The 20,526-nt window shown below is 44.5% G+C and overlaps 1 protein-coding gene across 1 annotated transcript in view; it reads left to right on the forward strand.

Annotated features, from left to right (window-relative positions):
* Window positions 1–16,978, forward strand: part of LOC120384298 (dipeptidase 2-like) — a 100,578-nt gene extending 83,600 nt beyond the window's left edge. Inside the window, exon 14 of the mRNA XM_039502786.1 lies at window positions 15,545–16,978. Coding sequence (XP_039358720.1) covers window positions 15,545–15,562 — 18 coding nt within the window. The 3' untranslated portion in view covers window positions 15,563–16,978. The remainder of the gene's footprint in view (window positions 1–15,544) is intronic.
* Window positions 16,979–20,526: the final 3,548 nt, after the last annotated feature.

Raw genomic sequence — 20,526 nt, forward strand, 5'->3', positions numbered from 1 at the left:
GACAGACTGCACTGGGGGCCTCAGCATTGCCTGCACCCTGAGCACAGCTCCAGGGTAGCCACCACAGCGAGATTGGGGGGATCTGAAGAAGAGGTTAGATGGGTGAGAGTAGAGGGAAGTAGGCCTAAGCCCTAACTTAAGACCACAGCTGCTACTGCAGCTTGTTGCTGTGGCTGTTGGTTGGGGAGGTTTCTGACCACCCTGAGTAAATGGGGCTGGCCCAGAGTTGTCACAGTGAATCCATGACCACAGTATCACTCATAGCGAATTGTGTGGGCAAGCATAGAAGAATGTAAAATGCACTTTTCCACAAATTGGTATAACTGGACTTACTGACACTCTCCATTTCAAGGAAGTCAGTGACGGAGTATTGAAAAAACAGCTATAAGAATATTTTCCAGGGGTCAAATGCCTTGTTTTAATGAATCTTAACTGAAAAAATTCACCACTAGGTTGTTTTATACCAAAGATGATCTGCAGCTCTTGCAACCATTATAATCAGGATTAGGGGTGGTGTGCTATTTATTTATCATTAAAATAAGACTGAATAAAACTCTGCCACAGCAGTTCTCAAACTGCGGGTTGGGACCCCAAAGTGGGTCATGACCCCATTTTAATGGGGTCACCAGGCCAGCATTAGACTTGCTAGGACCCAGGACTGAAGCTGAAGCCTGAATGCTTTAGTCTGGGGCAGCGGGGCTTGGGCTCTGTCTCCCCACCCCCTGCCCAAGGTCATGTAGTAATTTTTGTTGTCAGAAGGGGGTCGTGGTGCAATGAAATTTGAGAACTGCTGCTCTAGAGTATAAAGCTGGAGGAAACCATTCTGCGCATCTGAGAGAGACCAGTTGAGCTTAATACGCCTTTGCCATCTCTGTTTTTTCTGTACTCAAGGCCTCTAACATGTGGCTCCAAGTGACAGATGATTGATAGTAGTGCTGTTAATAGTTCTTTCCCAGATGCCTGAAACAAAAATTATTGGTCTTTAATAAATCTCCATCCCTGCTGTTCTTACTCAGTCTGTCCCAGAGTTCCTCTGGTTGCTCAAGGTTTACATTAGCACATACTTTCTCCTTAGAGTAAGCTCTTCAATGCAATGACCCTGGTTGTCAGCAGGCGGGATCAAACCTGGGACTTCTGGAGCTTAGTGCATGAGCCTCAACTGCATGAGCTAAAAGCCAACTGCCTATTAGCTAAGGCTGTAGAGAAAAGTCATGAATATCTATCTATCTGTCTGTCTCGGTGCTACTAGATGGGACAAAACACCACACCCAGGAAGTGCGGGGTTACACAAGAGCTGTCCTTTTAGCATTTGGAAACTGCCTAGTGCATAGCGAGTGCTACCATGAATAACAAATACTATTTAGAAAGAAACTCCTTTAAACTGAATGGAAAGTCACTATCTGTAAATAACACTGTTTCCACATTCATTAGTTACTTGTTTTGAAACTCAGTTTAGGTTTATTTGAAATGCAACCCAGGTCTATTGAAATAGATTTTGGCCAACCCTGGCCTGAGTTTTGTGTCTGTAACGAAAGCAGAAGTCAGGCTATTTTGGTTCTGGTTTTTGGTATGAAAGTTTCATGGCAGCTCTGATTTTAATCTTTTGAACTCACTAGGTTTTCTCTTTTCACTTCTGCCCGGAAAGACGACCTATAGTGCAGAGGTTTTCAAACAGTGGGGTGTGCCCTGCCAGGGGGCATGGAGGAATGTTTAAGGGGTGGGCTTGTGCCAGCCACATACAGCGGGGCCTGGGACAATTCCCAAGGAGGAGGAGAGGGACCATCACCTTCACCCCCTGCCTCACCTCAGCGGGTCACCCAGCCTGTGGGTCAGTGTCAACATCTGCTGTGGCTGCACCAATTCCCACTTCCAGCAACCTCTGCCCCCAGCGCTGGCTCTTAGGGTTGCCAACTCTCCAGGATTGTCCGGGAGTCTCCAGGAATTAAATATTAAATTAAATATTATGGCATGTGATGAAACCTCCAGGAATATGTCCAACCAGAATTGGCAACCCAACTGGCTCTACCCCTAGAGACTCTCACATGTGCCTCCTCCCACCCTGAAAACCCGAGGGGGGAAGGGCAGAGGGGCAGGTATTGGCCTTGCCTGTATTGGTGCAGCCTGGCCGCAAGGTAGAAGCAGCCCACTGCTGAGGAAGCTTTGGCTGTGCACTGGGGTAAGTATCAGTGTATTTGAAACTTCCAGGAGTAGGTTATTTTAATTAAAGTCGTGTTAAGTTCTCTGGTAGGTTTATGAGCAGGCTATCCAGCATACTTTTGCATAAATCTATTTTTGTCTAGGTTTGGGGGACGCAACCAAGAATTGTAACTCAAAGGTGTGTGTGTGGGTGGGTGGGTGGGTGGGTGGGAGGGGGGGGGCTCAGCTCAAAAAGTTTGCAAACCGCTGCTATAGTGTGAAACAGCACTATTAAAAATAAACACCAAAAAAAACAAAAAAAAAGGGGGAGGAAGGAAGGGGGTGAAGTTTCCATTTCCTGATCAGTTGCTTAAATTTGCTTCCCCATAGCACCATGTAGAACCGGAGCACCCTCTGCTGGCCATCACTTCCTGGAAATGAGTGTTTAGAAGAGCGCTGTGAAATTTAGCTGGCGTTTCCACACACAAGTTGGCCGTTTGCTTTTTGCATACCCTCTATTTTTTATTTACTTGTAGCCTTGACATTAGCAATGTGTCAAAAGGTGAGTTTGTATGGGTTTTTTTTTCCCCCAAAGCAAACCTCACACTTGCTAGAAAACACGTCCATAATAAATGGGCTCATGTTTTAAAAAATGCATCGCGTCTTGAAACTTCCTGTGAGAATTGACCCATAGGCTACTGCCCTTGTGGATGGGGGTGTTTTTTTTTTCTTATGTGGAGTGTACAAACCGAGATCTCAAGGCGGGCAGTAGAGATAGATCAGTGAAATGAGGTAATGGAATAATTACAAATAATTTGTCTCAAAGGCCTGGTAAGAAAATATTGGTGAAAATAACAAGTGCCAGCTAGGAAGACATCAAGTTACCTGGTTCCATGAGATTAAAATACAACGTCATGATGCTTAAGGAACAAGATGCAAAATCACTGGGGAAGAAAGTCACACTGGCAGACCTTGCAGCTGCCTATCTGCATAGTATCTAGCTTCTGGATAACATGCAGTTGGGTCATTTACCTGCATACTTTCAAATCATGCACAGATACAAATTTCAACCAGAGCAGAAAAAAAAAATCTCATTGGTTGTGTAATTTAAAAGCAGAGCACCATCGGATATGGTTATGACCTCAGGCAGAAAAATCACAGTTGGCCTGATCCTGTGAGGTTCAAATGCCCTCTGCTTCCATTTCCCAGAGCAGCTCAGAGGAAGAAACTCAGTACTGCTCTCTGAAGGTATGTCTACACTGCAAATAGACATCAGTAGCTGGCCCATGCCACCTGCCGCCTGCTCTCAAGGCTCAGGCTAAGGGGCTTTTTAATTGAGGTGTAGACATTTGCATTTGGGCTGGAGCCTGGGCTCTTGGACCCTGCAAGGTGGGAGTGACCCAGAGCCAGAGCCCAAACCCTACATCTCAGTCAAACAGACCCTTAGCCTAGGGTTACCATATTTCAGGTTCCCAAAAAGAGGACACTGCTGGAGGTGGGGGGAGCTGGAGGGAAAGGGGGAAGCTGGAGAGGCTCAGCTCCAGCTGTTGGGACCCCCCATGTCGGGAGAAAAATCCCGGACCATTGTTAATATTTAAAACATCCTCCCGGACAGAGATGGGTGGACCAAAAATGAGGTCATGTCCAGGAAAATCAAGATGTATGGTAACCCTACATTAGCTTAAGTCCAAGTCAGCTGGCAATGGCCTCCCATGGGTGCAATATAGACACCCTAAGGCACCCCAAGCAGGAAATAATTGCTCTTTAAGTTTTCCTTACCAAATGGGAGAATAGTGCATGCAGACAATGGATGGCTATAGCCTGCACCAATTGGTAAAAACGTTTGTGTTTGGAATTTGGCTGTGAGTGGACTGTGCTTTGCAGCATCTACAATTAACACATTCCACCACAGTGAGTGGGGGTGAGGGAAGTGGTGCTAGACAGTCAGTAGAAGGCCATCAGGTGGGATAGTGGCCTAGTAATATGCCTTATCAACTCCCTTATGGAGATATGTAAATACAAAGACTGAGCTGCAGGAATGTCTGTGTTGGGGAAATATCGATCCCGACTGATACATAAACTAGTGCGTAAAGATGGAGCTGATTTACTGATCAACTGTCAAGTACTTTAATTCAGTTTTGCAAATAAGAGAGCCTGCAACCTTTTAAAAACATGTTTCAGCCAGCCAGCTCATGGTGTCACATGTGTGATAGCCACACTGATAAGCTACAAACAAAATATTGATGTGACTCTGAAGGACACCACTTCCTTTGTGCAAGTATTATCGGTTTTCAAAACAACTGGCTGCAGGGCCACTGAAATAAATGCCATGATCAGCTGCCTCATCTGAGTAACTGGTGATGCTACAGACCAGTCCTAAAAGCTACAGCTACACAGAGCTGAACCGGTCACATGAAGTCACTGTAGTTCAGCTAAAAGAACAGGAGTACTTGTGGCACCTTAGAGACTAACAAATTTATTTGGGCATAAGCTTTCATGGGCTAAAACCCACTTAATTTTATGCATGCAGTCCTCGTCTTTTTGCTGATACAGACTAACATGGCTACCACTCTGAAACCTGTCACCCTGCAAGGCACTGAATTTAGCTGTATGAAGTGGAAATCCAAGTACTCATTCTTTTTGCTGATACAGACTAACACGGCTACCACTCTGAAACCTGTAGTTCAGTTGGTGTAGCTCACTTCCACTTGTGGGGGGAGTACAGGATGTGACTGGAATGGCAATTTCCTGCAATATCCTAGACAAACCTTACTGAATTAAGTTAAACCTTATTACATTTAAGTATTTCAGGAGTTCATTGCATTAAAAATGCAAATGTTTATGTATTATTGTGGGGTTGTGTGTAATACCTCTGAGGAGAGATGTGACTAATGTAAATCTTGGGGAGTGTTGGGAGCTTAGAGAACTATTTGAAACAATGGGCCAGGCAAGAATAAATGTTTAAAGTTAAGTTTTAGAGTAGCAGCTGTGTTAGTCTGTATCCGCAAAAAGAACAGGAATACTTGTGGCACCTTAGAGACTAACGCATTTATTTGAGCATAAGCTTTCATGGGCTACAGACCACTTCATCAGATGCATGCAGTGGAAAATAAAGTAGGAAGATATATAGTCACATACAGAGAGCATGAAAAGGTGGGAATTGTCTTATCAGCTCTGAGAGACCAATTAAGTAAGAGAAAAAAAACTTTTGTAGTGATAATCAAGATAGCCCAGTACAGACAGTTTGATAAGAAGTGTGAGAATACTTACAAGGGGAGATAGATTCAATGTTTGTAATGGCTCAGCCATTCCCAGTCCCTTTTTAAGCCTAAGCTGATTGTATCTAGTTTGCATATCAATTCCAGCTCAGCAGTTTCTCCTTGGAGTCTGTTTTGGAAGCTTTTCTGTTGCAAAATTGCCACCCGCAGGTCTGCCATTGAATGACCAGACAGGTTAACGTGTTCTCCTACTGGTTTTTGAGTGTTATGATTCCTGATGTCAGATTTGTGTCCATTAATTCTTTTGCATAGAGACTGTCCGGTTTGGCCAATGTACATGGCAGAGGGCATTGCTGGCACATGATGGCATATATCACATTGGTAGATGTGCAGGTGAATGAGCCCCTGATGGTATGGCTGATGTGATTAGGTCCTATGATGATGTCACTTGAATAGATATGTGGACATAGTTGGCATCGGGCTTTGTTGCAAGGATAGGTTCCTGGGTTTCTGTAAGCGAGGACAGACAACCCCCCAACCTGAAGCAAATACTCATCAGCAACCACACATCACTGAACAAAAACACTAACCCAGGAACCTATCCTTGCAACAAAGCCCGGCTTTCTTGGGTGCAGCTGAGGAAGGACCGGCAAATACTGCATTTAGCCATGATATGAGCTTCCTGCAAGAAGTGGAGGCAGTGTTGGTGGTTGTCGCTGACCAAGAAGGATCACGGGCAGGAGACGCAGAGTTTGCATCCTGGAGGCCTGTACCTAGTCCGGTACCCGTATGACGGTATGTATGAAAACCCCAAAGTGTCTCTAAAACAAACGCTAAAACTATTAACTATTAGAACTAAGAGTAAAAATAATACTTCTAAACTATGTACAATTATCCTTTTTAAGATGTGTGTCAGAGATGAGGACATTTGAGAGTTTTGATACGGACCATGCGGCAGTGAGAAGGAACTGGAGATGTAGTTGGTCTACCCTCCCTCTTTATCGCCTTGGACGGAAGCACAAGGTGAATCAGGAGGCATGTGTGGACCAACAGATACTACTTTCAAATGCTCCTGCTCCGGGCACGTGGTGCACACATATAACCCTCAGTGGAACACAAGAGGGACCCTCACTCAAAGAAAAATATTTTCTTAGAAGTTAATTTGGGATAAAACTGTATCTTGAAAAAACTCCCTACTACACGATACTATGATGCCCTCTTGTGGTTGATAGCATCTAAGCCTTGACATGCTTTGCAGTACATCTCACAAAACAAAAGCAGAATTTCCACAGTTGCAGTTGACATGCAAACTTTTGCAGAATTGTAATGTGAATTTCCTGCAAATGTGTCCACTGTTGACGACTCATGGTTGGAGGGAAATGAGCAGGAGGTGTCCCCCCCGACACACACCTTTTTGAGTATCCTTTCCCAGGTTCTCCCAGCTTTGGTAAATGGTAGCATCTTTAATAACTATTGTTTTGCCTCCCTGGGTGTGGAAGGGACCTCCTTCTGCAACTGTTTATCTGAAGTAGAAGCCTAAAGCTTTCGCTTTTTAGTGACAATTTCTCATGTCCAATCTCTGGCCTGATTCGGGATCACAAAGTGTTTTTAGATTGTTGGCATGATTTTTAGATGTGGATAAATACAAATGTACCTAATAGGGAAATTTCACTTACGACACCCTGCTGGGCCTTGCAGCCCTATGTGGAGAGCATTACCACACTCCTCTTCAGTGGATGCATTTACTTATTCTTTTCTTTTTCCCCCCAAAGAGGTCAAATCAAATTGACCCACAACACACAGGCTGAATGTGTGGGTGATGTGGAAGGGTTCTGGGAGGAAGAAATGTTCTGCGATGGCAAATCATAGTGGTGGATCCACTGACTCATAGGCAATGACCAGGGATGTGTCTCAGAGCTGTTGCTGTTCTCTGTAGCACATAGGTGGTGTTGTTGCAACGGCCCCTTATATTCTAATCCCCATGTGCAGTAGAGCCACTTTGGGCCCATGAAGTACTGGCAGGATATAATCTATTATTTAAATCTAAACTGTACCATTTTAAAACTCTGTTGTAGTGAGTCGGTGTGGCTCCCCTCCTGCCCAGCAGAGGGAGTCACCTTGCAGACTCCCAAGTGGGCAGAGCCACCACCTGTCCCCGCCCCCTGAAAGTCAAGGGGCGGGACAGGAAGTAGAAAAGCCGGCCGCCAGAGCTCAGTCAGAGCTCAGCTACCACTGGGAGCAGACGTGCCGGCGGGAGCTACTGACTGGGAACCCTCCAGGGCCCGAGGCAGCTGTCCTGACTGGCCGGAGCTTCCCCACGCCCACTACGACGAGGAGCTGCCAGAGCTTCCCCATGACCGGTACTGGGGGCCGCCGCTGGAACTCCCCCGCACCCCCTATGATGAGGAGCCGCCAGAGCTTCCCCGTGACCGGTACTGGGAGCAGCCACTGGAACTCCCCCACGCCCACTACGAAGAGAAGCCGCCGGAGCTTCCCCGTCCCTGCTGTTACCCGGAGGAGCTGCCTGAGCATGCCTGGCCGGACTTCCCCGAGGAGCTGCCAGACCTGCTACCAAGCCCTGGTCTTGAGGAGCCTATGCAGGTTGACTGGCCTGGAGCTGGTGCCACGGACGAGGTAAGCCCTGAGGGGGAAAGTGGAAGTAGCCCGGGGGTAGCCGACCCCTGTCAGGCTGCAGACGCAGAGGTCCCGATGTCAGTGTGTTGCGGTCAGGACCCCACTGACCAGCAGCGGTGATAGCCGCTGCTAGGGCCCCGGGCTGGGACACAGTGGAGTGGGTGGGCCTGTGTCCCCCCTGCCACCCACTCACGGGTGGCAATTTTCCCCCTCACCCAGCACTCAGGTGTAAGGGCCTGAGCCTTTTGTACTGTGTGTTGCTGCTCAGCCCCTGCCACAAAGGGCCTGAGCTTCCTGACTGTTGGTTTGCCGCTCAGACCCTGCTCCAAAGGGCCTGAGCTCTCTGTTTGCTGCTCAGCCCCTGCTCCAAAGGGCCTGAGCTTGTTATACTGTTTGCTGCTCAGCCCCTGCTCCAAAGGGCCTGAGATCGTTATACTGTTTGCTGCTCAGCCCCTGCAACAAAGGGCCTGAGCTCATTGTACTGTATTGCCGCTCAGCCCTGCACCAGAGGGTCTGAGCTTCCTAACACTGTTGACTGTTCTTCAGCCGGGTCCACAGAAGACGTGGAGTGAGTCGGTGTGGCTCCCCTCCTGCCCTCAGGAGGGTCGAGCTCCGGCGCGATCGATTACATTTGTATTTAGAGTTTATTTTGATATTGGTTTTAAGGATATTAAAGTATTTAGTCTATCTATTCAAAAACCTCAGGCATCAAGACTTTCCTTTTAAGAATGTGAGATATTTGATAAGTTTCAGGGTTGTGTTTTGCATATCATAGAAGAAACTGCAAGCCAATGATGTGACAGCCTGTCTTTTCTGGAGGCATGGGTCTGCTGCTGCTGTTCTTGTCAGGTTTTCCCTGTCTGACTCAATTCTGTTAAAATATTAGTGAAAAAGGACAAGCACTATTTGCTATAGGGAATAAACAAGTAAATACCGGAATGCTTGTTTTTAAAAAAAGTATAATCCCCCAGGTAGATCTGTGTGTTGATTGAAACGCCACCCATATGCTGCTGTACTGCCAAGTTACTGGCTAGGGGTTTGAATCTGTTCCCATGAAAGTTAATAACAAAACTCCCATTGACTTAAATGGGAGCAGTATCAGACCCTTAATTTTGTGATGATCATTGTGTAAACAATCAAGGATGGCAGCTGCAGTGATTTACCACTTTCCATGGTCAAGTCCAGTTACATAACCTGCAGCTCAAGCAGCTAATTTCAGATGCCCGGGAAGAACTTCCCTGAGGTGTGCTTGACCTTAGGATAGATGGCACTGAAAACAGTTCCACTAAAAATTATGGGGACAGCAAATGATGTAGGACAGTGGTTCCCAAACTTGTTACTCCCCTTGTGCAGGGAAAGCCTCTGGAGGGCCGGGACGGTTTGTGTACCTGCCGCGTCTGCAGGTTTGGCTGATCGCAGCTCCTAGTGGCCACGGTTCGCTGCTCCAGGCCAATGGGAGCTGCTGGAAGCAGCAGCCAGTACGTCTCTTGGCCTGAGCCGCTTCCAGCAGCTCCCATTGGCCTGGAGCGGTGCACCGTGGCCACTGGGAGCCGCGATCGGCCAAACCTGCGGATGTGGCAGGTAAACAAATCAGCCTGGGGCTTTCCCTGCACAAGCGGCGGAACAAGTTTGGGAACCACTGATGTAGGAAGTGGTGGATTTTGTTTAATCATAGAATCATAGACTTTAAGATCAGAAGGGACCATTATGATCGTCTAGTCTGATCTCCTGCACAATGCAGGCCACATCTCCTAGTTTAAAAGTTGTACTTACTCTCCTGGCACTTAGCTATGGTGTAGGTCTGTTTTTTTTTAAGTTAAGTGGTTAAATTTGGGTGTAAACTCTTAAAAAGACAGTTTCTCAAAGCCATTCTAATAAAATAGCATTTATTAAATATTAATAAATTCAACCTTGTAAAAGACGCATTGAAAATCATTTCCACCCTGAGCAACATCCAGTTTTAAGGGCCCCATCCTGCAAGGCCTTTTCCACCTGTGTAATGTTACTTACATGAGTAGTGTAGTTCCACATGTGCTTAACTTTATTCACAAGTGTTTGCAGGGTCAGAACCACACTGAGATTACTGACGTATATTCCTTGAGGAATGAAGATGACCTTTTTTGCTGCCTTAAAGTGAAGGAAAAAAATCAACATACACCTCTACTCTGATATAACGCTGTCCTCGGGAACCAGAATATCTTACCACGTTATAGGTGAAACCGCGTTATATTGAACTTGCTTTGATCCACTGGAGCGCGCAGCCCTGCCCCACCCGGAGCACTGCTTTACCGCGTTATATCCAAATTCGTGTTATATTGGGTTGCGTTATATCGAGGTAGAGGTGTATGTGTTTTTTGGAATGGTAGTGTTATGCATCTCTCATGCAGCATGAGTATTTAGGGTGCTATTTATATAAATAGCATGTACCCTATATGCAGTTATAGTCGTTGGAATTAATTTTGCTGTCTGAGTGCAGACAGTTTTATATCTGTTCCTGCTACAGACATGGATCATTGGTATTTGTTCTTTACTTACAATTTTTCAATTGTATTGGTTCAAAAACTATTAAATATACTCAAAGATAAGTAATTCAGTGAGTACATTGTTTATTATAGCGTAGGTTCAGATAAATGCAAAATATCCATTCAGCTCTGGGTAGCCTAGTGTTTATTTTGCTACCTTCTGTAGGTGCTGTTTCTTCATAAAAGTAATCTTGCAACTATTAATTCGGAGCAGAGCACTGTGAATTGTGTCCATCTCATTTTAGATTGGTCTATTCTGCAAGCTATGGACTGTCATGAGTGTCTCAGAACTACAGAATGGAAACAACTCACTAAATCCCAAATGAAAGGGATTTGGGACAGTAGAAGATGGGAAGAGAAAGAAGAAAGCCGTAAACCATCTCAGTCAATACGGAAAAATAAACAAAAGTTAATATTCCAGCTGCTCTATCTGTGATCCTGCTCCCTAGCCCTTCAAGAGAAAGCCAAATCAGTTACTTAAATATACTGTGGAAAATTTCCAAGTAAGTGAAAAGCAATTTGATTTACTATGTGAAAGCTATACAGGCAGCTTTAAAGGATAAGGATAACCTTCAAAGGATAAGGTTTAATGGTGCTACAGAAGTGGGAAGTTACCAGTGTTTCTTAAAAGCCTCATGCAGCTTTGCAAGTTGCAGATTGCCAGCCTCTGCCCAGAAACACAATCCTGCATCTAGGTGAGAAATGGCTAGCAGGGGGACACTGAGCAGAGAACCCCGGACAGCATCCACTGCTCCTCAAATGTGCCAAAAGAGTAGAACGGAGTGGTCCTGTTGGTATCCAGGAAGTGGGCAGGCAGAGCCCACTGCTAAAGGACCTCCCCCCAGCCTAAGGGGAGGATCCACAGGTCTGTGATACCAAATAATTGTGGGGAACAACTAATGAGATAACAGGAACGGGAGTGAGGTCACAGGGCTAAATGAAGGGACCCCGAGCAGAGAACCCCGGACAGCACCCACTGGTCCTCGAATGTGCCAAAGGAGTAGAACGGAGTGCTGGAAGGCAGGTCTATCAGCCCTAGAATGGTGAAGGCGCTTTTCTCCCTGAGTTGAAAAGAGGTTACTTCAGGGCAACTAGGGACATCTGAGTCCAATTAAGGGCTGCCTGTGACCTTTAAAAAGCCCTCTTCTGGTGAGAGAGGGAGGAGGGATGAGAAACAAGCTGTAGCAGAGCTAATAGCAGCAGGGAGAAAAGGCTTCTCCTGGGTGGAAGGCTGCTGTCCTCCCTATAAGGGAAACAACCTGATTAACTGCTGTTTGGGAAAGGACTGGCATTTCTTTCTGTGCTACGAGCTTGTCTCTTTGTTTGGCACTCTCTCTCTCTTGCATATGGCATCTGTCCATAAGCCATTTTAAGGCCTCCTCTGTGACATTGTGGCTATCATCCAATTCACTTTTGAATCCATATTTGGGTTACTGCGTCATGATGTGTTTGGTTTGGATGCTTTCACTGCAGTCACATGGGGAGGGAGGTCTGTGATTTTTCCATTTGTGCATCAAGCAGCTGCATCTTCCATGGTTTGTTTGGATACAGTTCATTGTGGTCCAAAGTCTGTGTGGCAGGTTAAAACTGGGAAGGCGGCTTGTTTGGAATGGTAGATGAAGTCCAGACACTCTGCTATTCACTGGCCAGATCCAGAGACATGAGGTGGTCATGTGTGACCCATAGCATTTTTCACAATTTCAGGCGGTGTTGGGGTTTATTATCCATAACCTCCTAGATGGGAAGTCTTTGGAGCATTTAAGTTCTCGTGCTGTGGCTAGATCTTGAGGGATAGCTGGAGGTTGGATGTTTGCTAATACAGAACGCTACAGCAGAGGCGTTAATTTTAAAGTTCCTGTGATGATTTCCATGTTCGGTTTCAGCTGCCTATCCACAAGATGGGCATGGCAACTTTTTGCCCACACCGATGCACAATACTCTGCAACTAAGTACACCAGGGCTAATGCCACGATGTTCACAGCACCAAGGCAGTTGATCCTCAGCTTGTTCCGACTAACCTGAAGAATGTTGGTACAAGTCTCTGGTTTAGAGGCTTCTTTCTTGAGGTGGTCATGAAAGTCAGTGTGCGGTCAAGAATGATACCAGGATATGTGGGCTTTGGGTCATAACGTGCAGTTACACCAGAAAATGGTACTGTTAGAGTGTTTTGTGTGATTCTGTTGCCAAGGTGGAAAGTAGAGACTACTGATTTTGCCCAGATTTAATCTTAGTTGCTACTTTTGGAAGTACACCTCCATGATCTAAAGATCAGATGTAAGGGTCACTTCAAGTTCTTTAAAGCTACAGGCCTGAGTTCATCAGCAGATCATCAGCATATGCAAACTTCTGTGCCATTGTTTCAGGCATATCACTAGTGTAGAAACTGAAGAGTGTTGGAGCAAGTACAGAAGAAGGAGGTAGCTCTCTTTTTCAAAGGGTGTGGGTTGATAGTTTGACCTCTGAGGTATGTATGCATCCTTCTGCTGTTAAGCATGGTGTTCAGCAGACTGAGAATCTGCACACGGGGGATATACACTCCAGACTGGCCAGTTTCAGTACCAGCTCATCCTTCCAGACTGTCATATGCTGCTGACAGATCAATGAAAGTAATTCTGATCATGAGTTTTCATTAGAATCCAGCCTCAATGTCTGTAGTGAGGGCCAGGACCTGGTCACTGCAACTTCTGTAGAGGCAAAAACCTGCTTGCTCCTTGGGTAGACTGGCATCCCCAGTGGGCCTGATTTGGTTCAGAATCATATGTTCCATCATCATGTTGGTGGTGCTCAAAAGGGAGATTGACCTATAACTGGAATGGTAATCTGCAGGTTTTCCAGGCTTTACAAGTGCAATGACCTTGGCTTCTCTCCACACATGGGGGATTACTCCAGTCTCCAGCATGTTGGTGAAAAGCTACATTATCCATTTCCATGCCAGTGATGCAGATTATATAGGAACTTAGGAGAGATACTATCTTTTCCTGCTGCTTTTCCCATTTTCGTGGCTGCAATGGCTGCATTGATATAATTAGCGGTGAATGGCCCAGACCATTGGGACAATGGAGCGCATGTGGATAGCATCTGCTGGAGGGAGCTGCTGCTGGATTTGTCTGTGATCCTGTTTGTCCATTTGCTGTTTTGATGTCTGCAAAAGTTTAGCAGTGATGGCACTGACTTTCACCTGCCACCTAGTGGCGTGTGTGGGATTTGCAGCTCCCAGGTATCTCAGCAGGTTCCAGGCATACTTGCTCAAGAATGTGAAGGTGTTTTTGTTTTTGTTTTGCTTTGCTTAAGTGCACTACTTGGGCCTACCTTGTAAATATTGAAAAATAAACCAGAATAAAGAATTTAAAAAAACCTGGAGTCGGAGAGGGACAGGGAGAAACACTGAGGCCAGTGAGGCAAAGGAGGTGCCTTGCCATAAGGCTAAATGTTTAGCTGGAAGTCTTAAATCTACAGCTTATTTTAATGGATAACAATCACAACGTGTGCATCTAAGGCATTTGAAATATATATATCCCATGCAATTTAGGGCTTTGTACTTGGCATAGATGTAGCATTTTTCAATATCCTGGGCCAATATTTCCATCAGCCTTCAACCACACTAAATATATTTTGCCTTAACCAGATCCCCAGGGATATATACAGTACTGCTGACCATCAGTGGCTGTCGGCGGCGTAGGTGCTGCAGTTCTGTACAATTGTATCCTTGTATATTTCAAATCAGTCAATGCAAAACTCATTTAAATCATGTACAAAGTTTTCTGTATTAACCAACATCTCATATTGTTCTCATTAAAAAGCAGCCCAAACAGAATGTCAGAGCTAGCTCAGTTTGACAAGTGTGTACTCTGTGAATCTTAGAATTCATTCTCCATAATCTGAGCTCTCAGTAAAATTTCTCAGCCTCCTGCTTCTAATGATAATCTTTGACACACCATCATTTAATTGTGCCTTATATAAAAACTGAAACATGTATCTACAGCTGTGATTTTCCCCAATAAATTCTATGGGGATGTAAAATTACAAAGCTATGGCCAAATCTAATCTCAGATACTGGGCATGCGTAACCCCAAACCTATTTAAAGGAAATTAGGACTTGCGGTGCTGCCTGTTGTTGAACTGAGATTAACATCAGAAGCTTAGTTGTGTGTTCATTGCAACACATTTAAACAAGCAAAGCAGCCCCAGATACTACACCGATTCACTTGAAATACACAGTCACGTGTAATTAAAGAGATGGGGAAACATCCTGCCCAGACCTCGCTGTGGAGTTCTACTCCGAAAGTCATCTCTAAAGCTGGCATCATGTAGTTTCATGTCCATCTGCTCTGTCTCGGGGGCTTGTCAAGGATGCTGATATTAACACCTTAGAAATGCCTATAAATTAATGATCATCTTTCAATGACTGTATCTAATTCCATCAGTTTGTAAGTAAAAATATGTTTTATATCTGCCAGCAGGCTCTGTGCCACCATCTCATGGTGGGCTCTGAACGTCATGCTGGCTTTCTTTGTTTGCATGTTATTACCTGTAACGAAGATTGTGCAGGATAAACTTTGCTGTTGATTATACCTCTTTGCCTAAGCAGTTAGACAGGGCTTATCAGGAGGGTATCTAAACATCTTACAACATTAATTTACTAAATTTTCCAAGAGGCTCTCTGGTGTTTGTGTAACCCTTTGTTTTGAATTGCATGGGTGAAATTGAGGGAAAATATTGGCCCTGCAATGGGAAGTTCAGGCCCAAACTACTGTTCATCGCACCTAATGAGACACTCAGTGACGTAAAATGAGAGTTGTATCCATGCCTTTACTTATTCAGTCTGTAGATGGTGCAGGAGCCAATGTAGAATCCAGCTCCTTCTGATTGTGAATTCACAGAAGAAGCAGATCTGCGAAGGAGGAAGTGGGTGCCTTTACAGTCACTCTTCTGATCATGTTTGCTCTTTAAATTTCAGTTTGGATAAAGGGAATGAGCAAAATTTCAGGCAAATTATTTTGTCCCAATCAATTTTCTTGTCCCTATCCGGCACAGATGCGTGCGACTCATTGACTTCATTGGAATTGTCTAAAGTGTAAACTAGAGCCTGGCAGCTGTGCCACAACGCCATCCAGAACCGCTTGGTGAAAGCCATCGCACTACACCTGGGGGAGGTTGCAGTGAACTGCGACATCCCTGGTACCGACAACCAGCCGTGACCAGACGTGGTCGTCACTGACGAGGCCCAGAAAAAGATCATCCTTGTCGACGTCACCGTCTCCTTTGAGAACGGGACCCTGGCCTTTCGCGAAGCCCGAGCTCGTAAGCTGGAAAAGTACGTTCCCCTGGCCGACACACTGAGAGTGAAGGGCTACGAGGTGCAGATGGACGTCCTGATTGTCGGAGCCCTGGGCGCTTGGGACCCCTGCAACGAGCGTGTGCTGTGGAGCTGTGGGATTGGTCGACGTTATGCCCGGTTTATGTGGTGCCTCATTGTCTCAGACACCATCCGATGGTCCAAGGATATCTACATCGAACACGTCACCGGCCACCGACAGTACCAGGAGGCGTGAGCCAGAATGATACTGTGCATCAACTACGAGAAAGGGACTGAGACTTTTTCCATTGGACCATATGAACTGGAACCATAAACTCACTGAACATTAAATCTCACCAAATGAGGCTAAATACATCCTCATCATCGTATCCACTCATTATACTCCACATCCAAACATAGTCATTATATGAACTTCATACCCTCATATCTCAATGTCTGTACTTTGCCTCATCAACCTTTTACCCCCAATCGGGGATATTGCAAATTATGTATTCCTTACAACACCCGATCTTAAACTGAACTTCACACCCTCAATAATCTGTACGCTATTCTCTGATAACCAGAAACTTCTACGCTTAAACTCTGTACTGTTCACTTTTTTAAAACATCTGAATAAAAAATTTAAATCTGCAAGATCAGTCCTGTAAAACCTGCTTCTGCTAATCTGACCTGCATGTGACTCCTGCTTTAATCAATGGGTATTGTGTGTTTGAGAACTGCAGACTTTTTCTCCTCCTTTGAAAAACAGGAAAACAAAGGTGTTTGTAGGTCCTTTCCTCTGTCATCATTTCTGCTTTCCCTGTCCCATCAGTTCTCAGACCCATATAGATTAACATAAAAATCAAGGCCACTTCTTGCTGCTAGTAATGGGTCCTAAGATGAGCAGGAAGGTAACTTACAATTTTCTTGTTCACCCACAGATGGCTCCTGCCCATCTCAAACAACCCTTTTAACTAACTATGTAATTGCCACTTGTATCACTCATAAGTAAGGATTAGTATTTCAGTGAAGAAAAATTAAGATGAACAATTAACTGCATTAGCCAGTATAACAGTACGTCCAGTTCCTTTCCTCTATGCTCAGTCTGTTGTTAGCTCCCTAATGCCCTGGTTTCAAGTATCAGAGGGGTAGCAGTGTTAGTCTGGATCTGTAAAAGCAGCAAAGAATCCTGTGGCACCTTATAGACTAACAGAAGTTTTGGAGCATGAGCTTTCGTGGGTATTCACTCCAAAACTTCTGTTAGTCTATAAGGTGCCACAGGGTTCTTTGCTGCTTTTACAATGCCCTGGTTGAAATTCCAGTTCCCTTTCAACCTAGGTACTGCAAAACAAAGTTGTTATGGACAAGTAAGCACTTATCTTTACTTATGGACCAGCCTCTAAGCAGTAAACAAAGCCATTGACTTTAGACAAAAGTAATATCTCACCCTCAAATTTGCATAGTTTCCTAGAGGCAAATTCTCTCTTCAGAGATGCACGTGCAATTCCCCTTCCACAAGAAAAAAAATGTTGTGGGGGCAAGTTGTGTGAAAGTGAAAGTTTCTACCTGAGAGAATTTCAGTGCAAACTGCTCAATGAAATGGGAAACTGCAGTCTGTTCTTCTTCAAAGCCCCCCCTTTTCCAGGTAGCCCAGATCTTGTTTGGGGGAAAGAAAATAATTCATAATTCAGCCAGTGTGAACCCCCATCCCAAGAACCAAAACTGGCAAAGAGAGAGAGCAGAGAGAGCAGAGAGAGTCTCATATGTACATTCTAGTTTACCAGAGAGTGCCATGTGAGATCTTACATGAAAGCTGGTGGCACACTGGTCATCAATATCATTATGAAAAGAATGTACAGATACGATGTGACAAGTTACATATATATGTAACTTGTCACATCATATCTGTACATTCTTTTCATAATGATATTGATGACCAGTGTGCCACCAGCTTTCATGTAAGATCATGGTACTTTTAAGAATATATATATATATATATATTCTTAAAAGTGTGGGGGCATGGGGCAGGGCAAGGCTTAGTCACCAGCAAAGGTGAAAAACAGTTTTTCTGTAAAATGAGATGTTTATCCTTATCTGTTTACATGTAAATTGAGTATTGCCTCAACACAATGGGCTTTTTATCAGCAGTTTGAACTGAATGCAAAAGATTGCAAGAACTTCAGAAAGGTACTAACAGGAGGAGAAATAAAGCAGGGGAAAGAACCTTATCTTGAGGTCTACATCGAAGATATGCTTGACTGTATTTGGGGGGCAGAGAAGATACTCAGGTCCCCTTTACTGAAGAGGTAACAGACAGAAACTTGGTTTCATGAAAAAGGGGTCTTAACCAGGTGTGGTTGAAAACATGGTAGGGAACTTTGGGTAACATAAACTTTAGGTAGGAGATTAACCTATTAGTTAAGTTTACCCTTGGGAAAGCATTTTATGATTTTGTTTTTACATGTAATTATTTCCAATATTTTTACCCCTTGGCACTTGAATCCCTCTTCTTTGATAATAAACATATTCTTGTGTTCACTATAAATATATGTAAGTGTTGTGTGTCAAGCAAAGTGGTGCTCTTGAGCTGAAGCTTACAAGTTGGTGTGTGCACTGTTCCTTTGGGAACAGCAGGCCTGGTAATACTGTGAGTGTTCTATGGATAAGGGGGGGGGGGGGCTGTAGCTTAGAGTAACCAGATGTCCCAATTTTATAGGGACAGTCCTGATTTTTGGGTCTTTTTCTTATATAGGCTCCTATTACCCCCCGTCCTGATTTTTCACACTTGCTGTCTGGTCACCCTATGTATGCTGCAGGGAAGGCTCTGAGGGCTGGGTGGCAGTGGTGTGTGCCTATTGCTACCTGTGCAGCCAGAGTGCAGCTTGCAGAGGCCTGGAAGGCACTGCTTGTGCTGCCAGAGGTGAGGCTGTTGGTTGCAGAGACCTGTCCACAGCAGGCACAGACAGAACTACATCACACTAAGGGCGGGTGGTGAGGTACTCCTGGGCAGCATTACACAGACCCAATTCCTCTGCAGAAGAAAGGGAAGAGGAGAAGGAAACCCCTCACCTGACTCCCTTCTGGCTATACGGGATGTCACAGATATTAAAGCTTGTCCTGCAGTACCCCTCACTTTGTCAGCAGGAGTTGAGCCGCTGCAATCCCTGTTGCTTTTTCTAGGATAGCACCATTGTGTGGAACACCTCAAGCCTAATGATATTAAATGGAAACCACACAATACAAAAATGAGTAAATGTGAACTTGCATAGAACAGTCAGTCACTTCTGATCATCTTCCTACTTTCCTGTAATATGCTGCTTTAGTGCCCTAGAGATTACCCTTTCTACCTCCTTTCAAACTTCTGGGGCTAATCCAGCATCCAATGAAAGATGATTATAGTTTTAATAAGTACTTCCATTTTGTGTGAGTATGTGTGATATATAAGGGAGGCATAATTCCACCTCAAATTGAAGGGCTAGGGAAGAAAATTCTCCTTTAGGCCAGGTATCCTATAATTGACAACTTTGGGATGCTTTCACTTTCGTGTGGAGCAGTTGATACCTGCCACTGTCACACACAGGATACTGGCTATATGGAACATTGCCACTGGCCTGATCTGAGGTGGTAATACCTGAGTTTCTAAAATCTACAGTAGGGGTGGATTTTCAGAAGTGCTCAGATTAACTCTGCTCCCAGTGAAGCTGCAGGTAAAACTCCCATTGACTTCAACAGGATCAATGAAAATCCCACCCTAAATATTTGAGATATTTTAAAATTATTGAGAAAATACATTTATCTGGCCAGAAATAGGGAAGTGAGAAGATGCTTCATAGCAAAACAAATGAAATGCCCCAAACCAAACACAGACACCCTTTATTTGTTAACACTGTGAAAAGATATATATATACAATTTAGATAGAAAACTGTTTCCTTCCTCAGAAGCCTTTCCACCTGTCTGATCACTGCTAGGGGGTGCAATTGTTCTGGCTTTCCTCAGAGGTGGCCCATCAGTACGTTTTGTGTTAAGTGAACTGAGAAACCTTCATCCCTCTTGGCAGCAGTAGCTCCACAGCATGGCTCCTTAAACCCAACTAATTAAAAGTAGAATAGTTATTCGGCTCTTGTGAACAAAGAGTTCTCCCTCTTGTTTGTCTCCCACTTCTGTTCACTACCAGTACCTTTCGACAAGCTGGACGTTGCTCTGTTAATAATGTCAAATCCTGCTCCAGAAGGCAGGATGAGGTAAAAAAAACACCAAAAGATTGGGTTCCTCTAAGAGCAGGAAATCTCTAAAATAGACTTCCTGCCCTGAGACTAGTGGGCTCCTGTGTAGCCTGAGCACTCTTTCTCTGTCTAATGGCAGGAACTAAAAAGTGCAGTATTACAGAACATTTAAATGGTCAATGAGTTCACAGAGAGTCAAATTCTAGACTTAGGGAGTCTTTTTAGCCCTAAATCTAAAATCAGGTTGGATTGAGCCAATAGTGAAAAGTCAACCATATAGTCTGTTCCCTATTCTTTTCTGGTGAATGTATGAATTTTCAAGAATTTTAACCGTTAATTTAACAACAATAAGAGAAGGTCAAATCCTTATAGTTACATAGATAATTTCCCAAAAGAAGTGTGAATGCTTAACTAAGGTGTTAATAAAGAAGCCCAATCATAGAATTTTCAATCTAGACACTATTAAAGGGACACTATCCCTTAAAAATAAAAGTTC

The sequence above is a fragment of the Mauremys reevesii genome, linkage group 16, assembly GCF_016161935.1.
Source record: "Mauremys reevesii isolate NIE-2019 linkage group 16, ASM1616193v1, whole genome shotgun sequence".
Lineage (NCBI taxonomy): Eukaryota > Metazoa > Chordata > Testudines > Geoemydidae > Mauremys > Mauremys reevesii.